General features: G+C 45.0%; 1 protein-coding gene across 1 annotated transcript in view; it reads left to right on the top strand.

Annotated features, from left to right (window-relative positions):
* The window catches only part of LOC116101180 (acyl-CoA desaturase 4), a 13,836-nt gene extending 5,800 nt beyond the window's left edge, over nucleotides 1-8,036 (top strand). Inside the window, exons 4-7 of the mRNA XM_031384841.1 lie at nucleotides 702-907; nucleotides 1,770-2,002; nucleotides 5,496-6,386; nucleotides 7,889-8,036. Coding sequence (XP_031240701.1) covers nucleotides 702-907; nucleotides 1,770-2,002; nucleotides 5,496-5,695 — 639 coding nt within the window. The 3' untranslated portion in view covers nucleotides 5,696-6,386; nucleotides 7,889-8,036. The remainder of the gene's footprint in view (nucleotides 1-701; nucleotides 908-1,769; nucleotides 2,003-5,495; nucleotides 6,387-7,888) is intronic.
* Nucleotides 8,037-12,945: the final 4,909 nt, after the last annotated feature.

A 12,945-nucleotide genomic window follows, 5' to 3' on the forward strand; every position in this document is an offset into this window, starting at 1 on the left:
TCTATTTGTCAAAGCCGAATCCCGTGCACACCTGGCCAGAACCCATCGTCCCGAGGAACAAGGGACCCCGTAGAAAACCCCAGTCCGTGGCAGTCCTGGTGGGACAAAACCAAAAAGAGACATTGGTGCAGCTTTGAAAGGATAGAAAGAGTTGCAAATAAACCAGAGGCCGCTTGGGAAAGGGATAAAGATCATGAGTTACACCCTGGCCCTGACATGGCTGGGTAAGCTGTCAGCTGTAAAGGCATCAGGATGACTGTCCCTGTGCCTTTCAGACAGAACAGAATCCATGTTCCCAGCACCTCTTACTTCACAGTCTCTGCAACCAATCACTAGGTATTCTGTGAGGAGCCCTACCTCACATTTCTTCCTCTGAGAACTAGTGTTCCTTGCCACCTTCCCCCCTGGGCTTGTGGACTTCATTGCCCACTCTCCTCCATTGCCATCTCTCTACCACACAACTAAAGGAAGCATCAGTTCGATTCCTGGCCCGCCCAGGACTGACTGTAAGTTGTTTTCCGACATTCACCTCAGGGGCAAGTGTGCAAGAGAGAAAGCTCAACGAGGACTCCTTTGGGTCAGAGTCCTGAGGATTTTGCGAGTTGGGCTGAGAATCCCAGCCTTGTAGACATCTAGGCCCTTGCAGCCTCCTAGGAGGGCATCTCTTCTCAGTACTGGGTTCCTCTTTCCTGTGCTTCCAGAACGATGTGTATGAGTGGGCCCGAGATCACCGCGCCCACCACAAGTTCTCAGAAACACACGCTGACCCTCACAATTCCCGCCGTGGCTTCTTCTTCTCTCACGTGGGTTGGCTGCTTGTACGCAAACACCCGGCTGTCAAAGAGAAGGGCAGAAAACTGGACATGTCTGACCTAAAGGCTGAGAAGCTGGTGATGTTCCAGAGGAGGTGAGTGAAGCGGGGATGGGGGAGGGGGCACAGGGGTGAAACCCAGGGCACCCGGAGTTTAGGGATCCTACTTTTTCTAACAGAGCACATTAAATAAGAGCTGAAGGCTTTTACTCTGTATGCGTGCTCACAATCGTTTTAAAGCACAATTCTCTAATGTCTCACATGCCCACAAGTGAAGATTATTGCTGGGTCCCTTTCTCTCTGAGATATTTCCATAAATGTAACACATGTTCATTGACCTAGAACCGTCATGGGCACAATAGGAGATGTAAAGGCCTGTACCATAGGGAAATAACCAGAAGCAAAGCACGTGCGTATATGTGTGTGTGTGTGTGTGTGTGTGTGCAAGAGTGAGAGAACCATAAGGGAGTCTCTTGCTATTCACTTCTGTAGGAGCAGATGCATTTGTAAATGCAGTCGTAATAAACCAGGGAAGACCTAGGCGTAGCATGTCTAATACATTGGATCCCACGATGTTCGACATAGCCATGTCTCCTTTATCTGCAGAAGACTAGCATGTTGGTAAAATGTGCACATCAATACTATATTTTATCAATAATCTCCATAAGGAAAACACTGGGTACTTTTTGGCTAGTTTTAGAAAACCGTTACTGTTAGAGCAAGAGTCTTATCGAATTTGTATTTTCTTGACTTCGTATTTTAAAGTCTTAACACTTATTTAATAATTGTCTTTATTTATTAAACCATTAAAAAATAAGGTTAAAAAAAAGTGAGAGAACATATACCCCTCCTGTATTCATAGTGTAGGAGAAAAGACAGCTCATCCAGGTGAATGTGGCCTTCTCAAGTTGGCCTGCAGGCCCTCTACACAGTCTCAGTGTGTGATCTCTCCACACAGGTACTACAAGCTAGCTGTCGCGCTCATTTTCATCATCCTGACCACACTGGTACCTTGGTACTTCTGGGGTGAAACTTTTCGACACAGCTTATGTGTCACTACTTTCCTGCGGTATGCTATACTTCTAAACTTCACCTGGCTGGTGAACAGTGCGGCCCACCTCTATGGAAACCGGCCCTATGACAGGGGCATCGGTGCCCGAGAGAATCCCCTGGTTTCAATGGCATCTTTGGGTAAGTCCTCAACGCACGTCAAGATTGCATGAGGTAGGCCGTTGATTAGGCCACTAAGGCTAAAAGTCAGAGTGACCAGGTTAGAGTTTCCTTTTATGATTGCTTTGGATCATAGTTTCCACCCTAAGATGAGGGCTGATCTGTTGGTCTTCATTTCCCAAACCATCACCAAATGTGCCTGGGTCCTTTTAAGCTCTCCTTCTCCAGTCGCATCTGAAATAGGTTACATCTTACTAGGGGCAGAAGATGCAGACTAGAACAGTAACATCGACGGAGAGGCCAGGAAAGCATAGTGCTTTATATCTGGAAGCCTGCTGCATAGTAGGAATAAAATGACTATTAGTTCAGTAAGCCTCAACTGTGCCAAAGCACTGTAGTTCCCTGGATCTTTCTCCAGCTTTTAGGTACCTGCCACCTTTATACACACTCTTAATTTGACTGTGTTTGAAAAAACAAAACAAAAACAAAAACAGAAAAACCCCAAACCTCGCCGCCTATGCTATAAAATTCGGAGATTTTCATAGAAATGGAGTAACATAGGCAGATGTATGTCCTGAACCAGAGTCTATACAAAGAGTTTCCTCAGCTCCAGAGGCCTTATGAGCTCAAAGTGGCTGCCAGCCTCTGGCTTTGTCTCCAGTGTTATTCTACCCCCCACATCTGTTCTTCTAGCCCTGTCACCTCATCCCTGACTGCTAAAGGGCTCATTTCATCTAATTACCTGTCCCATAGTCACATGCTCATGTCCTTTGACAAAGATGATCATTCTCCATAGCTTTCCTGAGCGGTTTCTTCCTGTCCTAGCTGTTACCCATACAGCTAAACCTCCCTTTTCTCTCCTCTCCCTCCCGCCACCCCCTGTAGTGTGTGTGTGTGTGTGTGTGAGAGAGAGAGAGAGAGAGAGAGAGAGAGAGAGAGAGAGAGAGAAGGGGAGGGGGAGGGAGGAAGGGAGAGAGAAAGAGAGAATGAATGGATTCTGTTTTAAATGTCACACAAGAGCCAGTGAGGTGTGGTTAGGTTTCACTCAGAGCCCTGCTGTGGAAGCATGTGTGGAAGTTAGCCGCCTGTGTCAGTACCCTTTGTCACAGCACACACAAGCCAGAGGACAGCAGGAGTGTATCCCTTTGAGAAGTCTTGGGAGTCATTAGGTTAGAAGGGATTCCTTCTCTGGTTTGGTTTTCTATAGAATGCCCACTATCTCCGGGGTGGGGTTGGGGAGTATTTTCATGTTTTATGTTTTAGCCAGTGTCTCACTCGGGCCTCACGTTAGCTCTGGTTGGCCTTGAACTCAGTCTGTAGAGCAGGCTGGCTTCAAACTCAGAGACCCACCTGCCTCTGCCTCCCAAGTGCTGGGTTTAAAGGTGTGTGTTGCTCGGCTCTGCCTCGGGAGATATTTTAAAAAAGATTTATCTATTTTTATGTGCACAAGTGTTTTTGTTTGTGTGCATATCTGTATACCATTTGCAGGGGTGCCTGTAGACTCTAGAAGTGGGTGTTGGATCCCCTGGAACTGGAGTTAGCGATGGTTTTGAGCGAGCACGTGAATGCCAAGAACTGTATCCAGGCCCTCTGAAAGAGCAGTTAGTGCTCCTAACTACTGAGTATCTCTCCAGAACTTGGGCATTTTTTTTTAACTTAAAAATGTTTTTTTTTTTTTTTTTAAAGATTTATTTATTTATTTTATGTGTATGAGTACACTGTAGCTGTACAGATGGCCGTGAGCCATCATGTGGCTGCTGGGAATTGAACTCAGGACCTCTACTTGCTCCGCACTCAGACCCCTCTTGCTCTGGCGTAATTCACTGCAGCTGTCTTCAGATGCACCAGAAGAAGGCGCCAGATCTCATCATGGATGGTTGTGAGCCACCTTGTGGTTGCTGGGATCCGAACTCAGGACCTTCGGAAGAGCAATCAGTGCTCTTACCCGCTGAGCCATCTCGCCAGCCCTAAAAATGTTTTAATTAGTATATACTAATTACATATAATCGCGGGTGACATTTCATGCATGTGCATGATTTCAATCGTTCTTGACCCTTCACCCTCCCTCTTTCCCCCTTCTCACTCCTGCTTCCCTTCTTTACACTCAGCCCTCCATTCCTATCTTTCTGTGTGTCTGTGACCTGGGGACTTTTACTGGGATGGCTCCCAGGAGCACAGGCTGAAAGTTGATTCTCAGAAGCATGGACACTGGTCAGTGAGTGGTGTGGCCCCGATGGTGTCCACGTCTCCTCTATTAACCATTCACTGTGTATAAATCCTCAAAGAGGGATGACACCCCACGAGCCCTTCCTTCTTGCCATGGCTGATGCTGTTCAGCTCAGTCCGGTACAGATCTTGGGCATTTAATCACAGCTGCTGAGATTTCAAGATGGCTACAGCCATGCTGTGCCCCAAAGTTAACATTACATAATGCTCCCCCTTCCCTCTCCCTTCCTCTGGCTCTTAATATTCTTTCCGCACTTCTGACTTTCTCTAGGGGTGTTTTTATCTTCAGGGATCAATGATTTTTCTGGCTCACTGTCTTTACCTAAACCTGGACAGGATCAGTATTGTTGAAATCAGTTCAGAAGGAAGAGTCACGGGGCCAACAGGTAAACCGATTACAGAGAGTGTCGGAATGCAGATTTCTGTTCTCCTTTGTCCTGTAAGATGCTCATCCTGGGAGTCTCAGAATCTCAAGGGTTAGAGTCTGAGTACTTTCAGAGTTCTGTTTTCTTAGTGCCTCCTCCAGCCCAAAGTCAAAGTTTAGAGCATTAGCAGTCAGAGCAGTCTTTAGTAAAGCCAGGATTGGCTAAGGAAATGCCTGTCACTGACTGGGACAAAATTTGGTGGCTGTGCCAGGTATAGTGGGGCACGCCTTTCATCCCAGCACTTGGGAAGCAGGAAGGCAGAGAGGCGGGTGGAGTGAGTTCCAGGATAGCCTGGTCTACAGAGCAAGTTCTAGGACAGGCAGAATACAGAGAATCCTTGTCTCAAAAAACAAAACAAAACAAAAACAAAAACAAAAACAAAAAAATGGTGGTTGCTGTGTACCCCCACTGAAACCTCCACTTTACAGAGAATAGCAGTTCATGGGACAGTGTGGCTTACTCCATCTAAGAGAAGTAGCTACCCCCATCTTCTGCCCTGCCCTGAACGCAGGCACCTAGCACAGACCCTGTGGGGCTTGGAGCCCTCTTTTCTGAAACTCTGATAATTTTCCCATCGTAAAAATATGTTCACACAGACCCAGCTTCTCTCGCATCCTCATCTTACAATACAGACTTCCTCTGACAAAGGCTCTCAGACACGCCTGTGTGAGCAGACCCTGTCCCTGGTTTCCTGAGATGCCTCTAGAGCATCTGTTTGCATTAGGATACAAGACTGGGGGGTTCATATATTCACCCCAGTGGTGGGATTCTTCAAGGTCTGAGGCACACAACAGCTAAGAAGTGTGCAAAAGGGGAGCAGCAGTCACCGAGCCCCCTGACGGCTCTCCTTGCTTCTGTTGCAGGCGAGGGCTTCCACAACTACCATCACGCCTTCCCCTATGACTACTCTGTCAGTGAGTACCGCTGGCACATCAACTTCACCACGTTCTTCATCGACTGCATGGCTGCCCTCGGCCTGGCTTACGACCGGAAGAAAGTATCTACGGCCACCGTCTTAGCCAGGATTAAGAGAACTGGAGACGGGAGCCACAGGAGTAGCTGAATTTGGGGTCATCTGGGTCTCTGTTCCATAAACCAACTAGGCCAACATTCAGTGTTCTGTTAACTACTGAATAATGCTATTGAAGTCTACTCCTGAACTTTTTTGGGAGGCACTTGGTCTCTCTGTTTCTGTCTCTCTCTCTGTCTCTCTGTCTGTCTCTCTCTCTGTGTGTGTCTCTCTCTTTCTCTCATCTATTAGGCTCTATAGACCAGGTTGGCCCCAAACTCACAAAGGTCTTCCTGCCTCTGCCTCACAATTGTTGGGATTAAAGGGGTGTATCACCATGCCCAGCTCCGCGAAGCCTTGTGAAACGTTCAAGCAACTCTCCTTTATGACCTGTCTGTTTTCTGGCCCCACCCCACACCCTTTGCCCCTCTTTTGCTTGTTTTCCTTTTCTCCTCTGAGAAGCAGGCAGTGAGTGCTTGGTCCACCTTCCTAAAGGCTTCACAGCCTTTCTGCCGTCCCAAAGTAAGGACCCTCATCACGGACAGTTCTCTGTCTAGGTATTTGCCCAAAGCTAGCGATACGACAAAACCTTTTAGGAAATGTCTTCTTCATCGTCTCTAGTTCAAGCTTTTCTGAAGGAAAAGGGAAAAATAGCACTGTTGTTATAGAAGTACTAAAGCTGGCAAGTCCTCGGGTGGGAAAGCGTGCAGAGTGCGTGACTGCTCAGAAGCAGGGGAGGATCAAGGTAGGAAGTGACGTAATAGGAAGTCCTTGCTAAAATAAGACTTCCCAGGGATGGAACCTGACACTGACGGAGCCGGTAATGCCCATTGATCTTGGCCGGGCTGGAACGCAAAAGAATGTCTCTGCAGCTCAGTCTGGCTCAGGCCAAGGAGAAGTAAAAGAAAAACCATTCAGTTAATGGGAAAAGGCACCAGCTGGAGGAGGGACTTAGCTCCTGGAGAGACACTTCACCCAGGTGTAGCAATGTGCCAGACCACCTTATGGGATTCCAGAGATGATGTAATGGGCCAACGGCAGCAGGACCACACTGTGGCTGAGACTGCTCAGAATGGATACTATCTAAACTTTAATCTTGGGCTGGAGGGATGGCTCAGTAGTTAAGAGCACTTGTTCTTACAGAGGACCCTGGTTCAATCCCCAGCACACATGTGGAGGCTCATAACCATTGATTCTTTTGATATCTGTGGCCCCAGACACACATGTGGTATACCTTTTCCTCTCCCAGCATTAGATTCTTGGAGAAAGTCTCATTTCTGAGATTCATGGTTTCAACAGTCTAATAGTTAGACTGAGGTCTATTCATAATATCTTCATTTCTGCCTGGCTAGTTACATTGTAAGGTTTTTCTTCGGGTGCTGGAAATGTTTCAAAGCTAGGGGTGGTGTTTGTACAACCCTGTCAATATGGGGAATGCCACATAAGTAGCTTAAAATAGTTGCTTTTTGAAGTCGTAGAAGTTCCGCTTCAGATAAAATATCATTCTCTAGAATGTACAGCCTGGAAAGGGAGGTCTTTTGCACATAAAATTCTGTGAGAAACAAACAAAAATAGAACCTCGAATAGTCCTGAGCCACTTACCACCCATCATAATTGTTGCCAGCACAACATGAAGGTCCATTGTGCTCAGGATCGTCCAATCAGGAATAGACAAAAAACGTGACCTTCCATCCAGAAAGCTGGGAATTGGAAGTGATTGACAGCCTGCTGATCTGTTATCTACTGAGCTAGGTCATATCAAAATCCCACAATCAAGACCAGAGTTGGCTAGTAATCTAAATGACCTTTACATTGCCTGTATAGCCAGAGGCCCCAACGCTCTCACAACCAGGACCAGAGGTGACTAGTAGTCCAAATGAGCTCTGTACTAGTTGTATGACTGAGACAAGTATGACGGAGACCAAGTTAGATCCATCCCCTTGGCCCATCTCCAGAACCTACCTTCTTGGAGGAAATGATGTCTACCCTGTGATGAGTTTTAATATAATTATGTTTCTTTGTGTACTTGGAATTGTACAGGAAACATTTTTCAAATTATACTGGGTTTAAATCTGCTGGCAGTAATTCCCTGGCACCAAACTCCTGGAGGTTTGATCCAGGCTAGGGATGTCAGTCTGACCCAAGTTTTCATTCTCACCTCATTGAGGTTCCCTTCCTTGCCCGCCATGACCACCTGAAGGGTCCCTCTCATATAACTGGCTTCCTCTTTTTCCTCCCTTGATGCAGAAAACAGCTTTCATCTCAAGCCAGACATGTGACTACGGCCAGGAACACAGATTCAAGTTACACCCAACTGTTCTAACTAGTAACACTTTCATAAGGTTTCTATAGTAACAGAACAAAAAAGTCATACATTAAAGTGTTCTTAAAACTGCATTGTTGTGGAGCGGCATGGGCGGCTCTTGCTGTTCTTACAGACAATGTGAATTCAGTTCTCAGCACCTCCATTGGGTGGCTCAAAACAGTCTGCAACTCCAGCTCCAGGCATCTGACATGACAACCCTCTTCTGGCTTTTGTGGCCCCACACCTGATATGGACATAGATAAATAATTGAGTAACTCTTTTTGAAAGTGGGGTGTTTTTTTTTTTGAGGGGGGAGATTGAGACAAGGTTTCTCTGTGTAGCTGTGAGTTTAGCTATATAGCTTTGGCTCCTAGCAGGCCACACATGCGCACATCTGCCCAGGAGCAATCTGGATTCTCGAATGAAAGGCTGGGTGCTCCTAAACATTCCCCTGCTAGAAAATGCTCCCCTCTGGTGCTCATGAGACTACTAAAACTTCCCCATGCTACCCCAATCGGGAAGTGGCCAGTGGTGGCCCCTTCCCCAAAGGCTCACATGGCTGGTTGGCTTTCTCTCCCGCCGCTCTTACATCCGATCCTTCTCCTCGAATCATGGTGATTCTCTGTCTCTTTCCAGTTCCTAGTCGACACAAATCCAAAAGTCCTGCTCAGTCTACCTGCCCAGCATTGACTGTTGGCTCTTTATTGATCAGTCAAAAACCAATTGGGGACAATGACCTTCATCATTTGGATACCCAGATTCTCGATTTGGTGGGTGGGGGGGGCTGGATTAATTCAAAGCATTAGAACCATCCTCAACATCTCTGTGTAGCCCTGACTGTCCTGAAACTCATTCTGTAGACCAAGCAAGCCTCAATCTCAGAGATCTGCCTGCCTCTGCCTCCTATCTGGCATTAGAGGCATGCATCACCACCACCCAGCCAAGTACCTTTTTAAAATATAATGAATCACTGGGTTTATAGGGTGGCTTGGTACTATGGCTCTTCCAGAGGACACAGGTTTGGCTTCCAAAAGCCACCTGGTAGTCACAGCTTCTGTAATTCTAACCCTAAGGCATCTGATGCCCACTTCTGACTTCCATAGGTACAGCATGTATATGATGCACACACACACACACACACACACATATATGTATATGACATAATATAGTCAAAACACCCATATGCATGAAATAAGTATTTTAAAAGAAAAAATAAAAGAATTATGAAAAAAATTTCTTAAAGCAAAATGAGTAATTCCCTCTGATGGGGTCTTGGATGCCTTTGAATGGCAGGCTTTTTTGTCAGGGGCTTGGTAGAAACTAGGAGGAATCTGTGCATAAAATCCATAAAAGAGTTTTACTTCATATGGATGTTAGATCAAACACAGAGATGGGCAGTGAAAAAATATTGAGACCTACAACATCCCAGCTCTCCAACATCACACCAAGGAAGGGTCCTGAGTTTGGGACTCCACAGGAACCCTGAGGCAGCCTGACTGTAAGGTCTCTGCTGAGAGCTCAGGCCCATAAGGCAGTGTGTGGGGTTTCAGAGGAAGCCAGGAGCCTGCAGCCAGGATGCCCTTGGTTTCTGGCAGAGCAGGGAAGCAGGGACTGGAGGCAAGGGATGTGTGAATCTGCAGGTGCAGGGGAAGTGAAGAGAGGCACATTTAGTTAGGAGGTTTTCAGTGAGTGTCTGTGTGTGTGTGTGTGTGTGTGTGTGTGTGTGTGTGTGTGTGCATGCGCGCGCTAACTAAAGAAGTCTGTGGGCTTCCTTGGGGAAGTGAAACTGACACTCATGACCTCCTGGGGTCTGGCTGAGCCCCTAGGGACTCAACTTACCTATTTATAGGCTCACAGTCGGGGCAGGTGTGTGTGTGGGGAGGGCAGGTGGGTGCTGATGCAGTAGTTATTTCTTCTCTAGCATCTATAAGGGGCTTCTGTGGATAGGCTGGCCCATCATCCTGTAGCCTGCAATCTAACAACAAGCCTTATAGAATCTTCCACACAGGTGGAGCTTGTTACCCACCCCCAACCCAAACATGTAGTTCATATTTCACTTCCTCTAGTTCACAAAGTTTACCACAACCTAGCCCTGGCTACTCATTGATCCCTGTAAGAAGTGACTTGAGGGCTGGAGAGATGGCTCAGCGGGTAAGAGAACTGACTGCACTCTCAGAGGTCCTGAGTTCAATCCCAGCAACCACGTGGTAACTTACAATCATCTGTAATGGGATCCAATACCCTCTTTTGGTGTGTCTGAAGACAGCTATAGTGTACTCATGTGCATTAAATAAATAAAAGTTAAAAAAAGATAAGGAAGGAAAGAAAGAAATTGAAAGGTATAAGGGCCTCAACTAAGCAAAGATCTAACATTAGCCAGAATGGGCCAAACTGCCCCCACTATTCAAGCAGTGTCTGTGGCCAAGGACAATGGGTGAAGAACAGATATGTTTGGAAAAGGAAAATGGCAATTTTGTCTAGTCACATCCTACCATAGCCTGTGGTCATTTTGCCTTGAGCATTATCCAAAGAATCAGCAGGTTTCTCATGTCCTTAGTATATCTCCCGAAGATTGTAGAATAAACAGAACTTAAAAAGAAGTCCTGAGACCTCTCCATCCTTTTATCCAGTACTGTTTAGACGCAGGTAGATATTTCCAGTAAAAGAAGATGCCTGTGGGGACCTAAAAACGTGACAAGAAGATAGACTATGGTTGGAAAAGTACAGAGCCAATGCCAGTGGGCTTCAGGAATGTGAGAGGTGAGCATAAACTCAGCTGGATGCAAGGTTGCATCACAAGGGGAGTGGCTGGGTTCTTATAGAACAAAGATTGTTTTGTGCAGGGTGGCTATGCACAAGCTCAATTCCCTGCCATTTCGGCCTCCGGAGGCAGACCCCATCAAACTATGAACAAAGAGAATTTATATGGAAATACAAATGGGTTAACCAGGAATAAAGCCAGCATTAGTCAAGGGAATGTATTCAGGAGGACCACAGACAGAAATCCAAATTGAAATAGTGGAGAGTTAAGCACAGTAAGGGTTTCTATTCCTGTACAAACATCATGACCAAGAAGCAAGTTGGAGAGGAAAGGGTTTATTCAGCTTACACTTCCACATTGTTGTTCATCACCAAAGGAAGTCAGGAGTGGAACTCACACAGGCCAGAAACTTGGAGGCAGGAGCTGATGTTTGTTTGAAAAACAAACAAAAAAACACAAAACAAAACAAGAATGGACTGGAAGCTTGAGAGCGATTTTATTAGGGTTTAAAAGAAAAGAACTTTTAAAAAAATATATGAAAACTTTAATATATAAAAATCTTACAATAATAAAGGGAAATTGGCCATGCAAGAGGAATGGCAACTGAGCTTTCTGGAAATGGGTCACTGTTTTGCACAGATGCGATAATTGTACCTCAGAGAGGCGCAGCCCCGGGTGGGGATTCCTCACGGATTGCTTCTTGCTGTGCCTTCTCACGCTTGTCTTTGCTGAATTCCTCCTGTACCTGGTATGGTGTTGTTGGCCATGGGGAGACCCTCACTGCCTACAGTCTAGTGGGATTGCTCCTACGACGTACGTAGCCCACTCTATCGGGCAATTTTCCTGCAGATCAATATGAACTCTCATAGAATAATGCTGTTTAAATGAATTAATGATTTTACATAATTCCTGATTTGATTAAATAGTTTGAGGAAGTTAGAGCTAGTGGATAGAACATTTAAAGAGATGTGTTTAGGTTGTTTGACCAGGAAAATATAATAAAGTTAAAATTGCAAATAGAATGTGCCCCCTCCTTGTAGACTTGAGAGGGCTGCATAGGTAAGAAAAGGAACGCAATGAGCTTTCATGCATTACAAGCACGTAATTATACTAGGAAGAAAAATAGGCTTGGGACAAGTTAATAATAAAAAAAATTCATTCTAGGTTGGGTCTGAGTTTCAGGGTGTTGTGATCTAGGGATGCAATCATAGGTTTTGGTGTACACCATGAAAAGACAGAGTTATGAACTTAGAGTAAATAATTCTAAGTGTAAGAATAGAGACTAGGTGATTAGCCAGTTTAGCTGAACAAGACTTCAAAAATAAGATGTGAAATTTATGATGGTTTGTTTCTTGGTAAATACAAATTGTTCTCAGCTGAGCACAGGGGGAAACTTGCTACTCTAGCTTGCTTAAGCTTTGTTAATCAATAACAAAAGATTATTGCTTTGCGGTTAACATGAATCTGTGGAAAGATAGATGGCAAATGTTTTGTTAGCTATGAGTTTCAAAAGAAGAATATATAGTCAATAACCCTGGTGTAATTTCCTTTTTGTGCAGTGATCTTAATCTGTTTTTGAAGAATATGTTTTTGTGGTGATTGTTTCCGGAGAGTATGTAACTTGTGGCTATGAGGTAATCTTTTTCTTACATAGAAAATTCTTGTCTTAGGTGGTGTTAAAAGGCTAAGAGGAAAAATAAAGTTGTTGGAGCTTCAAAAAATTTGATTCATCCACATTGTGTGTGTGTGTGTGTATGTGTGTGTATGCGTGTGGTATGTGTATGTGCGGGGTGTGTGTGTGGAGTGTGTGTGTGTGTGATTTTCTTCTCCTTTTTTAATGGCCCCAGAGAGTTTTTCACCAGCCCCAGAAAATTAAGTTTTGTTCCCTCAAAGAAAGTCTGCCTAGTGATTAATTGCCAACTTCATACCTCTTCTCACTTTATCTGACCTGTCAGAGTTGGCCTTTGGCAGGAAATCACATGCACAGGTTAACCAGATCTCGAGTGTACACATCTCAGTGAACTTGTGTTCAGTTAGAATAGCCATTCTGAAGCTGTGGACCTTCATGCTTTTACACTTTTGCTATCAAATACATATATCATACATAAATATAATATAAATGTGTATATAATTATAATAGCATCATATAAATATATTATAATGTAAATTTATATAATATGTAATGTGTGATTATAATAACATTATGTAAATATATTATAATATAAATTTGTGTACACA

Source organism: Mastomys coucha, unplaced genomic scaffold (genome assembly GCF_008632895.1).
Source record: "Mastomys coucha isolate ucsf_1 unplaced genomic scaffold, UCSF_Mcou_1 pScaffold21, whole genome shotgun sequence".
Taxonomy (NCBI): domain Eukaryota; kingdom Metazoa; phylum Chordata; class Mammalia; order Rodentia; family Muridae; genus Mastomys; species Mastomys coucha.